This window comes from Sphaerodactylus townsendi, linkage group LG01 (genome assembly GCF_021028975.2).
Source record: "Sphaerodactylus townsendi isolate TG3544 linkage group LG01, MPM_Stown_v2.3, whole genome shotgun sequence".
Lineage (NCBI taxonomy): Eukaryota > Metazoa > Chordata > Lepidosauria > Squamata > Sphaerodactylidae > Sphaerodactylus > Sphaerodactylus townsendi.
In genome coordinates this window covers 106,815,242-106,833,452 of record NC_059425.1, presented here as the reverse complement: position 1 = coordinate 106,833,452, position 18,211 = coordinate 106,815,242, and the positions used below count along the sequence as shown (strand labels likewise).

Here is an 18,211-nt window from a genome sequence, read left to right as displayed (position 1 = left end):
CAACCAAAGACAAACACTTCTCCCACTGATTTTACATAGTAAGAACAAACAGGTGCTTAGCTGTTGACATTTTTAAACATTTACTGCATCCTCAACATCTGCTCTGGAACAGAACAGCACACTTAAGTCGGAAAACATTTCCTCGGCTTTTGTTGTGGTAGAAATCTATTTTGAAACCTAGCTTTATGTTACAATAGTAATGTCAAATTAAAACATATTTAGATGGGTCTAGCTTGACACATTTTTAAAAAAATCTAACACAGTCACACAGAGGAACAGCCTCAAGAAGACAAGAGCAGTGAGTCACCCAGATTCAGAAATTCACCCCTGATACTTTGAAGTATTCAAATACATCATAATAAAAAGGAGCTAAACACTACTAATTTGGGCACTATGCAGTAACTGGATCCAGTGGACAGAACTGAGGAATAGTAATATGTAGAAGCTTATCCAAAAAAATAATAATCAAAGATGGAAAAAATCACCCCCTATGTCTAATAGGTTAAAATTAATCTCATTGATCTCAGAGCACCTTTGTGCATGCTAATTTGGCTATACCTCTGGGTCTTAACCATGGACGTATCAAACTTCAAATTTTATTTTTCATTAAAAGGGAAGGGAAAGCAAATGGAAAAATTTAGGGTTGTATTTTAAATTTCAAAAAGAAATATTACAGTCTAGTGCTGTAGTGGCAAACTTCTGGCACTCCAGATGTTCATGGACTACAATTCCCATCAGCCCTTGCCAGCATGGTCAATTGGCCATGCTGGCAGGGGCTGATGGGAAGTGTAGTCCATGAACATCTGGAGTGCCAGAAGTTTGCCACCACTGGTGTAGTGGCTACAGAGAATGTTGAAAACTTGACCAGAAAAATAGTAAATGATTACAAAGCAGGAAATTAAGAGCCCCTATTTTGTCTCTTAATTCTCAAAACTGACATTAAATATCTGCTGAGAGTAAAACCCTTAACATTTAAATATCAAAATAAAACTGATGAAAAAATACAATGTGCCCAGTAACTGTAGGCTGTAATGATGATTACATAAAATCAGGTAAATTAGCCACTCCTTCAGGATAATGCGTTCTAAAGTGATCAGTGTATTGACTCCTATCCTATACTTCGAGTTATTCCTTCTACAACATACATTCAATTAGAGAAAAGACATAAGGAGTGTATTTTTCATAAGTGCTTCCTCACAGACAGCAGGAGATCAATATTGAACAGTCAGATGTGCTAATCTAGTCACTTCAATGGAAGAAGACCTCCATGTACACAAGAGGTTACCAAGCAGAACTTGTTCCACTGGATACTTCATGCTCTCATATCAAAAAGTCATGATTATTAAGAGAAAGTTGATTCAGCAGATACAATACTGTATCCCCATTTAGTATCTCAGACTTTAAGCATCAGCTCAGTTTTAATGCATGTCCACCAGTCAAGTCTTCAGTTTTGTAAACTTCTGATTCTCAGTCCTTCACTCTAGCATATACATTTTTTCTCTCTGGCTTCAACTCATCATTGGACATCTATGCAATCGGTGGTTCACATCCACCAGTGTCAGGGATCATCCAATGAGGTTTGTCGTACCCAGACATCTTTCTACAGGCTCCTAGGTCTGTGGATTGTTGTACATCTGCTCTGGGAACACCCTCATTTGGAAGACTGTCACATATTTTTTCTTGGTCACTGACAGATTTAAAGTAACTGTCGCTGTCTTCATGGCTCAATTCATTTTCACAGCTTTCGCCAGCAGAGGCTTCCTGGATGGTTTGGGATTCAACAGCGGTCTTGCCAGAAACCTCCAGGTCACTGGTCTCAACTTCTGTTAAGTGCTCGATTGGTTCCTCTGGCTTTTCATCTTCACGCGCTGGGTAACAATTTAAAGACGATATAGCAGTGTATTTCCCTTCTGTTCTTGTCTCAAAGCTGTTGGCAGGCTTTATGCTTCTTACTATAGAAACCTTAAAAACGTAAAGCAAAAGGAACGATTAGCTGCTAGTTTTTTGTTAAATATTGTTTATTAAATAAATATACCCCATGAACTATTTCTCATGAAGCTGAAGAGAAAAATTGACTAGGTACGTTGACTATGATCTTACACTTGTCAAACCTGGCATCTTCCACTATTCAAGAAAGAATATACACCACTCAAAGTATAACTAAAAGGAGCGAGGTTTCAAAGCAGTCAGCTTTCTTTGTTTAGCCTCCGCTAGACTGTACGGTTTTTCTGTCCTGCCCATTGTGCTCTTTGTATGGTGCTTAAGAGCATCACACAGTAAACAATAACAAGTCTGACACCTGTACATGAAAGAAAGGATTAGGCTGCTGGGCATTCATGTCAGAAAACCTAAATTTCAGTGTGGGATTGATGGAATGGTTCACGGAGAAAGTTTTCTATCAGTACTTAGTTATTCCATTGTCATTTGCTATTGTCTAATCTAGTGCAACTGAAATTCTGATGAACACTTACTGACAGGCAATAAGAATAAGAAAGGGATTTGGGCGTCTTAGTTGATAGTTCCATGGGAATGGCAACTCAATGCATGACAGCTGTGAAAAAGGCAAACTCTATGCTGGGGACAATTAGGAAAAGAGTTGATAATAAAACTGCAAGGATTGTCATGCCCTTATATAAAGCCATGGTGCGACCGCACTTGGAGTACTGTGTTCAGTTCTGGTCGCCACATCACAAAAAGGATATCAAAGAGATAGAAAAAGTGCAGAGAAGGGCAACGAGGATGATTGAAGGATTGGAGCACCTTCCTTATGAGGAGAGGTTGCAGCGTTTGGGACTCTTTAGTTTGGAGAGGAGACGTCTGAGGGGGAATATGATTGAAGTCTATAAAGTTATGCATGGGGTAGAAAATGTTGACAGAGAGAAAATTTTCTCTCTCACAATACTAGAACCAGGGGGCATTCATTGAAAATGCTGGTGGGAAGAATTAGGACTAATAAAAGGAAACACTTCTTTATGCAACGTGTGATTGGTGTTTGGAATATGCTGCCACAGGAGGAGGTGATGGCCACTAACCTGGATAGCTTTAAAAAGGGCTTGGACAGATTTATGGAAGAGAAGTCGATCTATGGCTACCAATCTTGATCCTCCTTGATCTCAGATTGCAAATGCCTTGGCAGACCAGGTGCTCAGGAGCAGCAGCAGCAGCAGGCCATTGCTTTCACATCCTGCATGTGAGCTCCCAAAGGCACCTGCTGGGCCACTGCGAGTAGCAGAGTGCTGGAATAAATGGACTCTGGTCTGATCCAGCAGGCTAGTTCTTATGTTCTTAAGAAGGTACATCTTGATATTTAAAGAGAAAATGTTCATTAGCTACTCAACATGCTAAGCAATCAGTTGCTGCAGTTCACTACTCTATTGGGTGAACCAGCCTCTAGTTTTATTGCACAAATTTAATTTTGCTTTGCAGCCAGAGTGGGCAGATTTGCCAGTGGGCACAGCTTTGCTCCAGACCTCTTCCCACAGCCAGCCCACCTAGTCTCATCCTCCAGTCACTCCCTCGCACTGCTTTGCAAGCTTCCCCCTCACCCTCCTCCCTGTTGCCAACTTCTTTCCACTTCTCTAAATGCTTGTATCAATATAGTAATAACAGAGAACTGGGTTTTGCAAAAGAACAGCACAAGCAGGATCTCTTTCTGGCTCCACCCCACTTAGTTGGCTCTGCTTCTGCCCTCCCCAATCAGGAGGGCATTTTAAAAACTTTCTTTCAGAGAAGTTTCTATTTTTTTTAAAGCTTCTCTCTCTATATTGATACAAGTGAGTGTAGTGAGTGTAGTGTAGGGGAAAGGATAGTGAGTGAGTGTAGGGGAAGGGAGGGGGAAAGAATATCAGTGAGATCTGTGCCTTTAAGGCTGTTGATGAGTGGAGTTAAGAGAAGCAGCGAAATGAGAAAGCGAGTTAGACATCAGCAAGCAGTTGCAGGGCAGGCACTGGGCTGCCTCCTCGCGTGTAATCTGAGAAACGCAAGGAGAGACCTCTGCAAGCCCACTGAGTAGAGAGGACTCCCAAGGTAAGCGTTCTCTGAGTAATCGGCCAGTTATTAGTATCTTCAGTAAATAATAAAACATGAAATGACACATCACCAAATTATTTGAAAAACACCAAAAAAAGTGTAAGGGCAGTATTTTAGTACTACTGGTGATTCCTCCACACCAATAGCTATGTGCAGTTTGCATTTACAACCATCAGACACTGCTTGTATTCAATTGTACTGCTGCTGTTTGCACGAACATTAAGCTTGAGTCAATACCAGAGATATCTGGGAAGAAGCCTTCTTCACTTACTTGGTGTGTTTTTACTGAATGCTGTCTAGTATAAATATCATCACGAAAATGGCAAGACTGATCCTGTTTGGATATTAAAACATAGAGGACATGAGATGTTGAAGGCTGTTACAAAAGAACTTACCAGAGATTTGGGCAGAGGAATGTTTCTCCGCTTAGCCCATTTGCAAGCCAACACTACTGCAATACCCACAGCAGCAGCAACAGCAACAGCAACAACTCCTATGATAGATCCCGCTACATCTGAAAAATGAAGGAACAGCAGAATGAGACATTAGCAGGACAGTGAATGTCTTCATTAGTACTATTTTATATGTGGATTTGCTATACATTGCAAATAAAAAAGGATCCTATACAATGCCAAGCAGTCCCTCCTTGGCAGTGCAAAGCTAATCTGAATGGAACCACTAGGTCTGAATATGCAGGTCTTTTTTGAAAGTAAAAGCCATACAAAGCAAAGGCATGACTACTTTTAAACTGATGCAATAAAGAACCTCATACTTTTGAGGTGGACAGGGTTCCACCAGGAGAAATTTCTGGGGGAGACAATACCAAGAAAGCCAGTCTGCAGTCATTAGTTTAAGTTATCCTAACCTTTCCTTCTCTCCTGAAAAAGATTAGCAACAGACAACTATGTTAGGTCTTGTCAGATGTTCTTGCACTGCTACGTAGGCAAAGAACACACTGCAATGATACAAAGATATGAAAGGCAAAAACTAGATCGATACTGTAGACCCAAAGTAGTCATTACTAGCCTTTCAGAATCTAGCCTCAGCAGAGAAGATGCAGTATGCTGGATGGTATACCCAAGTGACTAGAATGACTGACAATCCACAGCAGGAAGACTCAACCCAAAGTCACCCCCAGATCTCCAACAATGACCTCAACCTGGTCTGTATTCAAAGGGAACCCACAACAAAACTGAACAGGACAACGTTAGTGGCAGCTATGAGGCTAAGCCTGGATATGGCTGCAGCATCAATACAGTTACCTGGAACCAAGAATTTGTCAATTAACTTCACAAGATCACCTCAGCACAGAGGCGTTCCTCCCATTGGGCAAAGTGGGCAGTTGCCCTGGGCGCAGCCCTGTGGGGGGCGCAGGTTTGTTTGTGGGATTTTTTGTATTTTCAGTGTTTTTCCATTTTTGGCCTGCAGAGGGTGCAGTTTTTAGACTAGTAGCACCAACATTTCAGGGATATTTTGGGAGACTCTCCTGATGCTATCACCCAGGTTTGGTGAGGTTTGGTTCAGGGAGTCCAAAGTTATGGGCTCCCAAAGGGGGTGCCCCATCCCCCATTGTTTCCAATGGGAGCTAATAGGAGATGAGGCTACACCTTTGAGGGTTGATAACTTTGGACCCCCTGAACCAAACTTCATCAAACCTGGGAAGTATCATCAGGAGAATCGTTTACTGATACCACCCAGGTTCTGTGAAGTTTGGTCCAGGGGGCCCAAAGCTATGGATTCCCAAAGGGGGTGCCCCATCATCCATTGTTTCCAATGGGAGCTAACAGAAGATGGAGGCTATACCTTTGAGGGTCCATAACTTTGGACCCCCTGAACCAAACTTCACCAAACCTGGGTGGTATCATTAGGGGAGTCTCCTAAAGATACCCTGAAAGTTTGGTGCTGCTAGCTTAACAATTGCACCCCTGCCAGCAGGCACCTCCCAAATTTCCCCAGATTTTCCTTTTAAATCCCCCCCCTGCCTTTGACATGGATTTAAAGGGAGAATCTGAGGTCCCCAGTTTAAACATTGCAAGTGATGCTGTTTCAGGGTGGGGGAGAATCAACCCCAAAATAGCATCACTTCCAATGTTGTTTAAACTGGGAACCCCAGATTAAGGTAGATTTAAAAGGAGAATCTGGGCTCCCTAGTTTAAACACCATTGAAAATGATGCTGTTTGGGGGTGGATTCCAGCATCACTTGTTTAAACTAGGGAGCCCAGATTCTCCTTTGAAACATTGAAAGGGATGCTGTTTCCCCCAATTGGGGGTACTGGATACAACACCATAAAATGTTTTCATAGCAGAAATAAAACATTTTGAAAGCATTTTGAAAATGTTTTCAAAAAATTAATTCTGCTGTGTCGCATGGCCTATTGCTATGTTCAGATTTGTGAGTTGGGGAATGTTCTATAATGTGATGGTGACTTTGAAACAACCTGGTGTAAAAAATCATTGCTTGGTCACAGTGGAAGAGGGTGGCTGCCAATGGGGGGCACCAAACTCCAGTTTGCCTAGATACGCCACTGGGCGTAGCTACAAGGGGGGGTGCGCGTTGCATTGGGCACGCGCCTGGGGGGGCATCAAACTTAGGTTTTGCCCATGGCTACAGTTTGCCTAGTTACGCCACTGCCTCAGCAAGATGGACAGTAGCTGGCATATCAACAGAATCCCCAGCCAGTCTCTAGATCCTAACACCAGGCACTAAAATCAGACTTCAGTATGTCCATAAACAGCTACTTAAGGCCAATTATTCCGCATCATTGCATTTCTTCTGACCCTTGACACTTGCTTCTATTCCTCCAAATTTCACTCCTGGTGATGCAATAAACATCAGGCCAGGAGTACCTGGAGAAACACTAGCCTTTGAACTGTGACTTTTTCCAGTGTAAGTCACCTCCTCTGGAGGAAGTACAAAGCATTCATGCAGTAACTGAAAAAGACCCAGACAAGGATGCCCTCTAAGTGCTACAATCCCATCTGCTTTGTTGTGATGTTCAGCTTAAACGTAACCGCAGCGTCAGCCTGCCCTGTGCAGATTACCAAAACACGACTGATTCACCTGCATTTCCCACTTGCCCCTTCTTTACCAAGCAGCTGGTTGTCTATAGTGCATTCCCTTCCCCAATAATTTTCAGCAGCTTTCCTTTCCCTCTTTCCTATTTTTTTAAATTGTTTCACTTTTGTCCTCCCTGATCTTTGCTTCTCTTGGGGTTGTTAAACCCTTTGCAGATGACTGATTCCTCACTTGTCCAGCTGCTTTGAGCCTCTCTGCAGAGTTTCCTTCTAAGAAAAAAAAAATAACTCCCTGCCCCAAAACCTCACTGTCGGTAGACTTTGGGCACAGAAAGGGGATCAGTGAAGCAACTTCCCATGTTGTTAGAAACAAACAAACTCTCAATTCCCAACTGCGTGAGGGGCAGCCAGAGGACCGGACTTCCACACATACACCGGATGTGTGTTGCAGCTGGAGAGCAGAGCGAGCAGGCCTCCCAGTGCAGTCCCAGTTCCCCATTTTTTTTTACTTTTTTCACTTTGACTCAAAAAATGTTATACATAGTTCTTTCTCTCTCTTTCTCTTCTTCCCCCCTTCCCCCACCCTGGCCCCAGTTTTGCGATACAAAGTGCGACGACATGAATACACAAGACCAAACCACAAACTGGTGGCACTCATGAGAAATTAACTGATAAAGAAGCAATTGATTAAGGAAATAATTGCAACCAGGCTGGGAGAAGAGTGACGCCATGCAGTGGGAGACTGCAAATCCTGAGCACACTTTCAAGGAAAGAAGTCCCATTCAACGGAACAGGACTTATAAAGAAACATTCTCCCCCGTTGTCTCTATTGTGGGAACTGGTACTGTGGGATCGTAATAGGGACTCTTTGGCCAACATTAGGCACTGTATAAATGTTAGCAGAATGCACCACATTTCAATAATAAGCCCCACCAAGGATGCCAGTCAATCATTCCTGAAACTTTGGGAAGCATATTAACTCTCTTTACTTAGGAAGATCCTGGGCCTAAAAAATTCAAGGGGTTACCAGGTCTCTTAGGAACAGCTGTTCTTAAGACTGCAGTGGTGGGGAGGATTCACTCAGCTTAAGCTCTGTTTACTGACATATAAACACTAAATGACTGTTGAGTACTAATTTTGAAAATATATAAAGATATTTTTTTCCACTCAAGGGCTTTCCTGGGATGAAAGGGTGACAAAAATGAGGCTGGATAACAAGTGGGATATTTCCCCCCTAACACCCCACTATCAGCCATTTATGTGCACACTGTGAGGCTCTTTTTGTCATTAAATATTTTTACCTAATGGATGCTTGGCAGGAAGAATAATACAGCTTGCGTTTGATTTTTCACCCTCCACTGAATAGTCTTTTGAAATTCCTTGAACTGAAACACAGTATGTGAATCCCAAAGAAACTGGAAGATATTTAGTACAAAAATCCATCTCACATTCCTCAGCTTCAAATGAGACAATCTGAAAAAGAACTTTAAATTCAGAACTATGTTCTTGGTAAGTTACCTTCAACAAATAATAGTAAACAAGAAGGGTAACATAGTGACTTTTCATTCAACTAACCTGATCTCGTCAGACTTTGAAAGATAAGCAGGTTTAGACTCATTACTTGGATGAGAGACCATCTGGGAATACCAGGGTTGCTATGAAGAGGAAGGCAACGGCAAACCAACTCTGTTCATTTCTTGCCAGTATGGTGGAGTGGTTAAGAGCAGGTGGACTCTAATCTAGGGAGCTGGGTTTGATTTTCCACTCCTACACAAAAAACCTGCTGGGTGACACTGGTCAAGTCACAGTTCTCTCAGAACTCTCTCAGCCCCACTTACTTCATAAGGTATCTGTTATGGGGAGAGGAAGGGAAAGGAGCCACCTTCAATCTCCTTACTGAAGAGAAAGGTGAGGTATAAATCCAAACTCTTTTTCTTCTTGCCTTAAAAACCTTACTGGGTTTGCCAGCAAAAAAAAAAAGTCCAGTCCAGTTTTCTCACTTGATATTTGTTAACTGAGAAAATTGTTCTATGAATGGTGAAGGTCACCTCCTCCTGCTTCCTACCTGCTAGTTTTATCCTACTTTTGCTTGGGCAGTTCTGCTACTTCATCACTTTTCTTTTTTGGCCATGTGGCTCTTTCGCTGTTTCCCCTTCTCATCAAACTTGGTTCCCTTGTAATTTCCTCTCTACTTCAGGACCTCCAAACAAGTCCTCCGCTTGCTCTGTTGCAGATTCTATTCACTGCCGAGTGTATGATCTGCTTCTGCTCCCCTTTTATGTCATTATTTCGGCTGGTCTGAAAATTCTCACCTCTGTTTATTATTTGTTAAACAAATCTGTATGCTACCTTTCCACATTCCTATTTGAGAAAGCTTACAAATACCACAAAAATCATAAGAACTATAACAATTATCTCTATAAAAACAAAATGAGCCATTAAAAACATGTCAGGGCATATAAACAGCATAAAACAACCACTGAGCATCTTAAAATATTCATAGAGAGACATCATACTAGGAGTAGATTATAAAACAGCTCAAAAGATAAAGCTTCTTAATTAAAAGTCTGGGTAAAAAAATTTTTGGCCTGGTGCCTAAATGAGGTATAAGGCAAGCCTCAATAAGGACATAAGCATTCCATAAGCAAGGAGTCACTTCTGAAAAAGCCCTGTCTCCGATTGCCTCTAAACGCTTACCTCTAAAGGCTGGGGCACTGAGAGCAGGGCTTGCGAGACACATGTTAACTAGTGGGAGACAACGATCCTTCAAGTCTCGTTGTTGTTCTTTACATAGCAAACCTCTTATCTCTTTTTTTCAGGTTCTTTTTGTGTGTCTTAAAAGCCTGTCATTTTTCTTTCAGATAAAAATTGTACCCATTACTGAGCTTTCCCTTCTCATCTTCAAATTTTCAGTACTGCTAACTATACTATACTTTTTTCTTTGAACTCCTGAATTCTTCCACAGTTTTGATCCAATTTCTCCAATCATTACCTTTTAATATATAATAGTTCTCTTTCTCCTGCTTCTTCTCTTTCTGTAAGGCTCGGTTTTCTTTTCCTTTCCTCTTTCCCCTTGATCTCATTATACAATTTATAATGTCAATACCTATTTCTATGACATTATTAGAGTTTTTCCTCATCTACTGATCATCCTTTCTCCTTTAGATAATACAGCTTCCTATTTATCTTCGGTTTCCGCTTCAGTATTTTATGACTCCCTCACACAATCTCTCAAAACTGGTGTGTTTTTCATTAAAGTCAGATCATGCTATTATTGTCTGTCCTTCCCAAGTACAAAAACAGTTATTTTTCTCTGACTTCCTTTTATTCATGTCATTACACTTCATATTGGCAAAAGAGGAGTGAAATGCTTCCAGTGGCGTAACTATGGGAGGACACGGAGGCTGGACCTCTGGGCATTGCTTGGCTAGGTCATGTGAGGGGCACATTGCTGAGCTGCCCCACCCCCCCTCAACTCCACATGGGAGTTCAGGAGAAGGGGTGCAGTTGGAACACTAAGATAGCCAGCATGGGTTCATCCCACCCCGACGTCCACATGGAGTTTGGAGAGGGGTGGGCGCTTTCAATGCTGGGCTCAGCTGGCCCGGGTCCAAAATTTAAACTGCAGGCTTCAAACCTGCACTGTAAAGATCGACCCAAGCCACACTGAACCCAGGTTCGAACTGAGCAGCCAAGCTGACCAGCTCTAGTTTTGTTGGCTCCGCCCCCCTAACCCTGGCTAGCATCAAATGGGTCTGCCCCACTCCAAATGCCACTGCGCTACATTCACCCCTGCACCCAAACTCCATGTGTAGTTTGGACGGAGGTGCAGTTGGGGGGAGGGAGGCAGCTTAGCAATATACTCCCCACATGATCTGGCAGACAAGGTGAGCTGTTGTGCTTGCTCCAGGCACCATTTTACTCAGCTACACCCTGAATGCATCTTCTTTTCACCAATGACAACAATAATTCTCCAAAGTAATTATTGACATTTATGGAACAATTACTAATTCCATGTCTGACAAAAGGAATTTTCTACTAAAACTGGGGAGATAGCCTCACATGCTGAACAGAGAACTGGGGCTCACTAGAACTATGAGAAAGTTATTTTTTGACTACTGAATCAGAACTATTTTGATATTAGACAAATTTTACTCTTAGACATACCTTATGAGGACTTGCTTGCTTCCAAAGCAATATGGAATAGGAAAAATCAGTAAGATTTGCCTTCACACTAAGTGGGTATTTTCCTTCATACGGTGTGAGGGGATGCTCAATAAAAACTTTGATTTCATCACTCACAACAGAGAGGTTAAACTTTGATGGTCCAATTTGAGCTGAAACAACAGAACTTATGTTAATATGAAAGAGTATGGCGTGATAATGAAACAGACAATTCCAGCAAAATTTCCCATTAAAAAAGAATAATAAAGTTGAGTGCTGTGTGGTTTCTGGGCTGTATGGCCATGTTCTAGCAGCATTCTCTCCTGACATTTCGCTGGCATCTTCAGGCGAAATGTCAGGAGAGAATGCTGCTAGACCACGGCCACACAGCACTCCAGTGATTCCGGCCGTGAAAGCCTTTGACAATACAAGAATCATAAAGATTAACAATATGGAAAGTATAGGAGTTCAAGGCTGGCAGTACTGTTGTGGCCACCTAGCAACAGCCACACAGAAGGCATTTGTTTGTTAAAGGAACAGACACTGCTGCTTTTACCCTCCCCCACCCCCAGTTTTTAAAAATTTTCATATTTTTTGTGAAAACCTGGGCTCTTGTCAGATTGGTCTAATCTGTTCAAGGAGTGAAGTATCCACATTATTTGGGCAGATAGAGAATTTAAGCTTTTACCAAAGGAATCAAAGATAGAGAATTCGATATATTGATGATCAGTCAATTTGTTTATCTGTGTGTTACAAGATGATAGTATAGTAATAGAGCTGTACTATGAACAATATATAAAGCATCAGTTGAATTAGAGAAAGATAGAATTCTAAACTTGCTGTATCTGCTTGAAATTCTAAAATTTGCTCCATTAGAAATTGGGGGTTTGGGGGGCGGGGAGATAATTTTGGCACATATTCTCCAAAGAGCAGCATCCTAAAAAAATAGACTGAGCACCTCTGTGTAAAAGTGGAGAAGCAAATATCTTCTATCATTTTTACAGCCCTGCCAAGAAGAGCCCAGCTAGGCCAGGCAAAATTTCTGGCATGCTATGCAGAGTCTGCCCTAAACTTTCGGTATGCAACAGGGAAGAATCAGCATGCAGCTCTGTACAACAGGAGAGCAGCATTAGGTGGATCTAAAACAGCACATGGAAAAGCAGCTTCCTACCTGCTTGATGGTGGAAAGTGCCGTTAAGTCACAGCTGACTTACGGCGACCATTGCCTGCCTCTGCATGGGCTGAGAGAGTTCTGAGAGAATTGTGACTGGCCTTCGGTGGAGCAGTGGGGAAGTAAACCTAGTTGTCCACATTTGAGTCAGCTCCTCTTAATCACTACACCCCGTGGCTCCCTTAACTCCGGCCTAGTTCCTGTCTACTTGAAAAAGGAGAAGTCATTGTAGAAGATTCTGGTTTTGTTTTTTTCTACAGTAATAGTTGTGCAACAGAAGAATCAGCTACCCCTCACTGGGAATCTTTAAGCAGCAGCTGGACAAACACTCGTCTGGGATGTTCTACAATGATCCTGAATTGAGCAGGGAGTGGAACAAAACAGCCTACATGGCCTCCTCTATCTCTGTGATTCTATGAATTGCTATGATGATTACTGAAAAAAAAATCCCAACTGTGATGTCATTAGTCAGTCACCATGGCATTAAACAACATATTATAAACCACAGACACAAAAGTACGGTAATATACTGGTCCTGAACAGTGGACAATATTCAAGATTGAAAATGTTATGTTCCAATAGCAACTCACCATCCCTGAACGGGTGAAATTTCTTACTATCCTCATATTCAGATTGACGTGATCCAGCAAAAGCTTTAACTTTTGCCCACGACGGATCACACTCATAATTGATCTCGTGGGTGATGTCACAATAATGTTGTGATATATTTACACAGGAACGTACATCCATGTAATTGCCCCTGCTAAAAAAAAGAGGAAAACGTTAATATTCAACATATTAGATAATATGGTAAAACTTCAAAGTTTGTGATTGTTACTGATTCCTTATAAGAAAACAACTAAATTCAAGGAAACTAAAGTCCATGAAAAGAATAACATGGGAGGTAAGACATACCTGAAGTCAATATTAAATATTTAAAAATATTAAATATTAATATCAATATTAAATAAACTTACTTGTAGCATTGAATTTGTACAGTAAAGACAGGCTCTGGTGATATGTCTGGGTAATCCCAATGTAAGGTGGTCTTGAAATTATATGTTTTTATTTCAACATTTGTTGGTCGAAGCACTGAAAAAGTAAAGAAATTGAAGCAGTCACCAAGAGGCTTGTATATACATGTGCCACTAGGTGTAAGCCAAATATTCTTAATCTTTACATGAATATTGTCCATCAAGATGCAACAATACAACCACATAATGTACTGAAGACCGAAGTTTTTAAAAAGGTCACTAAACAACTCTATTCTAACATGAATATTTTGTAGATGCAATACATGCATGTTTAATGAAACTCTAGTGCCTGATGGCCAGCATTCACCATTTTATTTCTACGTTTGATTGCTATTTGGTATGCAATACTTCTTAAAGAGAAAAATCCAGGATTTTATTTTCAGTCTAAGAATGTAGAATGAATTGGTTTAAAGACCTCCCTATATATGAATACATCTGAGACCAAGGACAACTCATCAGCTACAGTGTAGCCCTCAGATATGTTCAGACAGGACACAAAATCTTACCTGCCTACTTGCAGAAGGTGGGGCAAACACCTGACCAACGTGCATGAGTCAGCCTTGAAAGAATTATTACCTGCTCAGAGCAGGTGCTTTACTGCAGTTAGGGACTTTCCAAGGCACTATCAGGCAGAGAACTTCCTCCTCCTGCCCCATGCAAATATATTAATCTTTCCCTACTTTTCTGCACTTCATGTAATTTTTTTTGGTCTACATTTTCCACTTACCACTCATCTTTATGGTACACAGACCAGGGTTATGACCAAGCCCAGTACTATAATGTGACACCACTCCCCTTTAAAAGATGGTTTTATAAATGTAAACAAATCTGTTTTTTAAAAAGAAATTGATTATTTTGCCTTTTGAAGCAAAAAATAACATATAAATGTTCTAAATGAGTGTCAGAAGCTTACTTTGGCTTGAAAAAAATTCAGTTTTGACCATTAAAAGATGTTGGTGTGGGTGGGATTGTGGGAGAGAAGATTAAGATTGTCTGTGGCCAGAGGCATGGGGGAAGGGATCCCCAGAGGCACAGACTGTGCCTCAAGGACTCGCTTCAGTACCAGCTGGTGGCTGAGTGTGTCTGGAAGACAATGACAAATACAAGGAATGCTTATCACCTTCTTCCATGCTGCAAACCTCTCAAAGGCTTGTGTGAAGCATGGATAATGCCATGCTATAAGTAGATCTCAGGAGTACAGTGATGTGTGCTCTGTCTGTTACCTTTCCTTAATAGAGGCCAGAGAAAGTCCTGGATGCAACTTCTATAGAGCTATGCTGCGTTTCCTTAGCTAAAACAATGCAGGAGTGCCCCTCTAGCAGTCTGGCATGTACACTCTTCCTGTAGGGAGGGGAAGCACATTAGAAGTAGTACAGTAAATGCTGTGTTCTGACATCTCTGGAGAACTGAGGGTGCCAATTTATCAAAATGATGCTTAATCAAGTAAGGATCCCAGTCTGCTCCTCAACACCTTGAGAGTGGGCAGAAGAGGCAGTGGGTTCCGGAGAGCTCCTGGTAGCAGCTACTTCCCACTGGCCAGACGGTGCATCCCCTCCATAGTGCTGATCAACACTGAAGTGGGCAGGGATTTGGGGTGCTTTTCAGCCCTGTACGTCCCTAGTTGTCATACAGTGTCAATAGAACAATATCAATGTACAATTTTCATAATATACATATATACACACTAACAGGTCTTTGTAATTATCTTCCAAGAATGATAGTTAGTATTGTCCCATTAATTGTCAAGTGTATATCAAAAGTCCATATGAGACTTCAAGAATAATAAATTCCAAGGAATATTTATATTTCCAATTTCAAGTGATTCCCATATGGAACTTCACAAAGGAGCTAGAATATCCCGTATCTTTAGTCCATACAGAGACGGTATATTGGAAATGAGAATCCTGTATAGAATCGCACCACGTGTCTGAATGCTTTTTCGAAGGTATCTTCCTCAGTATACCGATTCTCAATGGCTTGATTTCATTCTGGTGTTCTACAACGCAAGGTTGTTGTTATCCATATTTTCATAATATTATAATCTAACAATTGTTATACATACATACAACATTTTTGTAAAGTGTCATCTTTCCCCCAGAGATCATCCTATACAACAGGAAAGAAGCTCAAATTATATGGATAACAACAACCTTGCATCCTGCATCAAAAATGAAAACCAGATATTAACAATACTCAGCATAAAATGCTTAATAATAAATCTGATTGTAACAATAAAGGCATAAACACCCCAAAAACAGCATAAAACCTTGAGAAGTAAACAAGGGTAAATTAATGCCAAGCAAAGTGACAGAATGTGCATGCATTATGCTCATGGTAGAAGGAAGTACTCCCTTCTAACCACCCTTCACTGTAAGGAATTACATAACTGTAAGGAATTACATACCTTCAGTTGCCTTAAATCAGTACTATTTTTAAATACAGTTATTAAATTAAGGTTTAGGTAAATAATATCAAAAGTCATTCTGGTTTCTTTGCTTCTATCATTACTTAACTGTCACTACCAGATATTACAGTCAGTTTCTATACCAAATATACTTGGCACACAAGGAAGCAAAAAAACACCTTTACTGACATTCACTCACATAAGGTTAAGAGCTACCATGCACTTATTTCAGTACATGCAGAACATGGCATCACTACTTAGCGTCAAAATCTACCCACCCCATTGACACTTGGTAGTGTCTGCCTTTACTTATAGCAATCCCCTAAGTCTAAGACGTGTGCAATTGCCTTTCCTGAGGCTCATTAAACACATGGACTCTTTCTATCCATACCATCTCCCTCATCATTTAAGAGCAGCAAGCATTATATTTATACAGCAGGAGTTGTAGGAATTCCATTGGGAATTAAATCATTAAGATTTGTATCTCATATTCTAGAACAGAACAGCTATTTACAGCAGATGTAAACGGAAGCTGGCTCTCAATTCCCAAAGGTGAAGTTTGCACAACTCTGCAAAATAAGTTTTGGGGCTACTCCAAATCATGTATCCTGTGTGACATTGAATCAGGGATCCTTACTGTTGACTCATTTTCCAAACTCCTTGTATGTCACACACAAATCCAGTTATTATAACCTACTCTGGGCAAGGGCCCTAGGAAGCCAACAGCCCACTGGGGGTCTTGTTCTGCATGTAATACAACTTAATACATACAATACTTCCTTGCACCCATAAACAACAGGAAAAATCACCAGTGGTTGCAAAACTATCTGTCCTGGAAGCTCGTCTTTCATTTTGATCTAAATAAGGAACCCTGATCAAACTTCTGAAGGGAGGGGAGTCCGGGAACAAGGCTGCTTGCCAAGTCGTTGTCTGATTCATGTTCTGCACCGCTTTCAAGCCATACAGAAAAAACCCCGAAAAAAGTAAAAAGCATGAGGGCGGCTCCAGTATTCGAGGGACGCCACCAAACAAATCAGGCCAACCAGATCTACCATCCCAGGAACAAACACCACAGAAGTCCAACAATGCCAGGAAGTCCCCACCGCGTCCTGCTCCTTTGCATTTTGCCCAGCCAGGGAACTCTCACCCGAGTTCAAAGCTCCGCCCCGCCATGCACGGAGCATGAAGCCTTTCCATTAATTTGCCCCTAAACTCTCTCCCCCACCACCGCCACCGCCGTACCTTCGGTCTGCGCCGGTTCCTCCACGCCGGCCCCGCCGCAGAAGGCCAAAGGCAAGAAGAAGAGCGCCAAGACGGCCCAAAGCCGAACGAGCCCCATTCTCCCTTCCCCGGTCACGCCCTTGTGGCTATAGGGAAGGAAGAACCGGGGCCTTGGAGGGAGCCGAAGCAAGAACAGGGCGAGAGGGCGGCGGGGCGGGGAGAACCTACGTCAGTTTCGGTCGCTTCCGTTCCTATAGCCGAGAAAGGAGCCCCACCACCGTGCCCAGAAGGGGCGGGCTGAATGCAAGAGGAACGGCAGCGTGAGATTCCCGGCGGCCTTCAGCGGGAGGCGCTCGGGAGTGCTGAGCCACCAGACCGTTTCCAGTATTCACATTCACGTTGCGTACTTTTTCGGTGCTGCATCGATTCGCTGGGTACTGGATCATTTTGTTTGTCCCATCCCCTCTTTTCCCAGGGGCTGCTGCCCGGCAAACGATATGCCAGGTTAATGAAGCCAGCAAAGCCAGTTGGGGAAAAGACGGGGGGCTAAAAAGTGGTGTCTCAGTTAGTGTCAAATGGGGTGTTTCTCCTGCAGGATGAGGTGGAAGGGCTTGCACGCTTTCGCATCCTGCATCAAAAGCACTATGGCTGATTCCGCATGGGCCAAAAACAGCAGTGTGAAAACGGTGTGAACATGGCGTAAAAGGGTTTATACTGTTTTCACACCGTTTTCACACCGCTGTCTTTGGCCCATGCGGAATCAGCCTATGAGAGGGAAAGTACTGGGGAGATGACTAGGCTGAAGCCTTTTAGGCGGCACACACATTATTTAAAATATGCAAAATACAAGTGTGGGGTTTTTTCTGTTTTGGCTAGGTGAGGAGAAGGCACGTGGCTTTCTGTTAGGTCGAGACTGGGTCCCAGTACAAAAACTATTCAGGAGCACAAGCAAAAATGACAGTCACACCACAACTCTCTGTGCCTGTGTGTGCGCCTATGTGTACGCCTGTCTATACCTGTGCTTCCCTGACCAAAATAATTTTTAAAAACGAAGCCATTTTCCCCCCTGGTTGGTCCATAGTACTGCAATAGTGATATACTATGGCAGAGGTGCCAAACTCGTTCGTAAGGAGGGCTGGATATGACATAAATGTGACTTGGTTGGGCCAGGC

The 18,211-nt window shown here is 42.1% G+C and overlaps 1 protein-coding gene across 2 annotated transcripts; it reads right to left on the bottom strand.

The window, feature by feature from the left end:
- Positions 1-744: 744 nt before the first annotated feature.
- On the bottom strand, positions 745-17,380 carry IFNGR1 (interferon gamma receptor 1). Of its 2 annotated transcripts, none has more exons than XM_048489822.1 (7): positions 17,268-17,380; positions 13,358-13,472; positions 12,971-13,143; positions 11,213-11,382; positions 8,347-8,518; positions 4,425-4,543; positions 745-1,962 (listed from the first exon to the last, which is right to left on the bottom strand). In XM_048489822.1, the coding sequence occupies exons 3-7, from the start codon at positions 13,128-13,130 to the stop codon at positions 1,528-1,530; spliced, it is 1,056 nt and encodes a 351-aa protein (XP_048345779.1). In that variant the 5' UTR covers positions 13,131-13,143; positions 13,358-13,472; positions 17,268-17,380; the 3' UTR covers positions 745-1,527. The 2 variants fall into 2 exon arrangements, with proteins under 2 accessions (XP_048345779.1, XP_048345774.1); XM_048489817.1 differs by lacking the exon at positions 17,268-17,380 and adding an exon at positions 17,061-17,255 and having other exon boundaries at positions 746-1,962.
- Positions 17,381-18,211: the final 831 nt, after the last annotated feature.